The sequence below is a fragment of the Plasmopara halstedii genome (genome assembly GCF_900000015.1).
Source record: "Plasmopara halstedii genome assembly, contig: Scaffold_599, whole genome shotgun sequence".
NCBI lineage: Eukaryota > Oomycota > Peronosporomycetes > Peronosporales > Peronosporaceae > Plasmopara > Plasmopara halstedii.
Window position 1 is genome coordinate 1 of NW_020187517.1, and position 3,284 is coordinate 3,284.

Here is a 3,284-nt window from a genome sequence, read left to right on the forward strand (position 1 = left end):
ATGTGCTTCAAAATTCTACAAGATGGTTGAGCTCGATGAAGCGATACGCGTTCTAAGGTGTAGTACGCACTATGAGGTGCTGAATCTTAAGGGAGCGAAACAAACTCCAGAATTTGTAAATGCTCATCAAGTACGAAAACGTTATAAGGAACTCGCGATTCTCGTCCACCCAGACAAAAACCAATCTCCCAGTATATTCGTCAAGTGCATTGAATGGTGATAAGGTCGTGTTGACTTGTTTTTTTTCTTTTTAGATGCCGAGTCTGCGTTTAAGCGACTGAGTGAAGCCTATGAATGTCTAGTGGATGAAATTTCTCAGCGCGCTTATCTGCAACAACTTAATGTGAAAACTCAACGAAAGTCGTCGAGGCAAAAGAACAAGTACAAGCGGAAGAGAGAGACACCGTCCGAAACAATGACTGAGCATGAACCGAAGTTACCAAAGCGTATGCGAACGCCTGAGGAGATTTGGCAGGAGTTCCAACGGGAAGAAGAAGAATTGGCACGACGGCACTTCCATGCTAAAGGGTTTGACAGAGTGTACAATTCGGCAATGAAGCAGCCAGCGCAAGGTGCCAACGATATGTTGGCCTTAAAGGAAAAGCAGCATGCTATTCTCAATATCGATCTTGATCTGAAAGCAAATGAGTGGGCAGCATGGAACAAGTCGACATTTAGACGAACGCAAACGAAACTAGCACATGAGGATGGTGCAAAGTCAAGCGCGAGAGTTGCTTCTCCATCGCGAATTTACTGTTTGATATGTCAACGTAAATTTATAAGTGTGGAAGCACTAAATCGACATGAAGCACTATCCAAACTGCACTTGGCGAATGTGCACGCCCAACGAAGCTAAGTAAACATCAAATTCTATACCATACTTAGTTAGAGAGGAACACATGAAAAGTATCAATATTTTAAATTTGGACCAAACATATTGTTGAAAAGCCTTGTATTGATTGACATCAATAGGTGTTCAAGTATAAGAAGATATCAAGCTAGATAACTTGTCTAAATCTGAGTCAGCACTGTAAGTCGGAAAATCGGTGTAGCCTTGAGGTCCCGGCATGCGCGTGCCAAACCAGGTGTCGTAACCAGCAGGCTCGTTTAGTGGCCAGTCGTTAAAATAGCGCTCTGCCAAATCGGGATTTGAAATGTACGGACGTCCATAAGATACGAGGTCTGCTGCGCCGCTCAGTAGAACCCCTTCACCAGTATCGCGGCTGTAGCTGTTGGCCGCCATCACTGTGCCCTTGAAATTCTTCTTCACATCAAATGGCTTCGTCAAAGGACCTTTGTCTTGAAAGCCAAAGCCAAACCCATCTAGAGTAGCCAAATAGGCAAGGCCAAATGTACTCAACTTATCAGCGACATAGCAGCACGTTTCGTAGTTATCAGCGCTCCCAGTGTCGCCGTAGAAGCCATTGGGTGACAGCCGTAGCCCAATACGCTCTGCAGGCCACTCGTTCTGGAGAGCTTCGACAAGTTCTACTAAAAACCTTGCACGGTTTTCAATGGACCCTCCGTATTTATCCGTTCGTTTATTCGTAGCTGACTGAAGGAATGTGTCAGGTAGATACCCGTTAGCGGCGTGGATATCAACTCCATCAAATCCAGCTTCTTTAGCTAGACGAGCAGATTTGCAGAAATCTTGAATCACTCCAGGAATTTCCTCAGTCAAAAGCTCACGGCAGAGTTCGTAAGGAGCAGATTCGGCATCAACATTACGAGTATGACCAGAGACAGGGCCAATAGCAGAGGGTCCGACCACATCCCCACTAAAGCTTGGGTGACCTTGACGCCCAATATGCCAAATTTGCATAAAAATCTTGGCACCCTTCGCGTGAACAGCTTCCACGACTGGCTTCCATGAATCACGATGAGCTTCCGTATACATGCAAGGAGCACCGTACCAGCCAAAGCCTTGTACTGAAACGGCAACGGCTTCGGTGATAATAAGACCAGCACCAGCACGTTGTGAGTAATATTCGACTTGCATGGGTCCAGCCTCATGGGTGACAGGGTCACATCGAGCACGAGTGAGTGGACCCATAACGATGCGATTCTTGAGCTCAAGACTGTCGGAGAGCTTGTATGGAGTGAAGAGCGTATAATCCTTAAGAGGTACCGTCATGATTAAGAAAGGAGTGATGGAAGATTGGGGTGATGAATTCAAAAGTGACTCAGTGGGTTCGAGCAAACTTCATGATAAGAAAAAGTTGAACGAGATAAGGGTAGATGTCAAAAGCTTGAAGAATGGCGTTTCCTTGTTTTTGGGATAGAAGTAGCGTACCCTGTCTTTTATAAGATTTCATCGAAATAGATTTCTTAACTTGTGAGTTGGATGATAGTGATAAGGATTCCAGCTTTTTGTAGCGTAGATTATGCCAATCGTTTAGGTAAGATGATAACAGAAGTTCATATGGTCGGGGTGAGTAAGCAGAGATTGTTGATTTCGGGGAGAAATTTGAGCATGAAAGAACTAGAATATAAACGCTTTACCGGTATTGTAATGGCGTACACCATCAGATTTTTGAAGGTTACACTTGAAGAATTTGATGATTCTACCCAAGCAGCATGCGCGGTTTGAGTGAATGTACTGTACGAACCAGCCCCGTCCTGCGTCTTGCGATCTTCATATTATTGGTTCCACTCGCTAAGCCAGTGCTCTGTCGTGCTTTCGTGCGCAGTTTGAATTCGAGCAAATATATTGTGCTTTTGACCGGTTTCTAAAATCTTTTTTCTGAAGTGAATTTTAAATGATGACTTTCTGTTAATTATTTGCACGAGCTTCTGCCTTTTAGTCGAACGAGTGCATACTCTAATATGACACGGCTCGAGCGAAACTCACACGGTGAAATAACTTCGATGAAGTAATCTGATAAGTGCTTGGTATAGAAGTCCGTGGCTGCTAGCCGCACGCAATACGCACATAGATATATTATTATGCATAAATAAACGTGAATTTATTGATATTATTTTTTAGTTTGCTTTATAACACTATTTAATTTGAGCAAGTGTATCTTGTCATATGAACGGTCTTTGAGCTAATCCTATGTGCGTTTGTGAATGCAAAACTGTAAGAGTCAAACGTTATCTGCGCAAAGTACGTGCCTCGCCCCATTGTATTTGGTAGGACTTGTCGTCAATCCGACAAATGAGTCCAAATACAACTGTATCCTCAGGAATGATAGAGCAAGTGCAGCGAGGCTGCCGTAGCTCTTATACTTCGAGGAAGCTAAGCTAAGGCTGGTGACCTTCGTTCTATAATTAGAACCAGTACA

The 3,284-nt window shown here is 43.8% G+C and overlaps 2 protein-coding genes across 2 annotated transcripts; one reads left to right on the forward strand and one right to left on the reverse strand.

Annotated features, from left to right (window-relative positions):
* Nucleotides 1-22: 22 nt before the first annotated feature.
* PHALS_12031 (-like protein) lies at nt 23-856 on the forward strand (the record flags this gene model as incomplete). Its single annotated transcript, XM_024727498.1, has 2 exons — nt 23-191; nt 255-856. The coding sequence occupies 2 exons, from the start codon at nt 23-25 to the stop codon at nt 854-856; spliced, it is 771 nt and encodes a 256-aa protein (XP_024578069.1).
* Nucleotides 857-976: 120 nt separating this feature from the next.
* On the reverse strand, nt 977-2,134 carry PHALS_12032 (hypothetical protein F443_12199; the record flags this gene model as incomplete). Its single annotated transcript, XM_024727499.1, has 1 exon — nt 977-2,134. The coding sequence occupies one exon, from the start codon at nt 2,132-2,134 to the stop codon at nt 977-979; it is 1,158 nt and encodes a 385-aa protein (XP_024578070.1).
* Nucleotides 2,135-3,284: the final 1,150 nt, after the last annotated feature.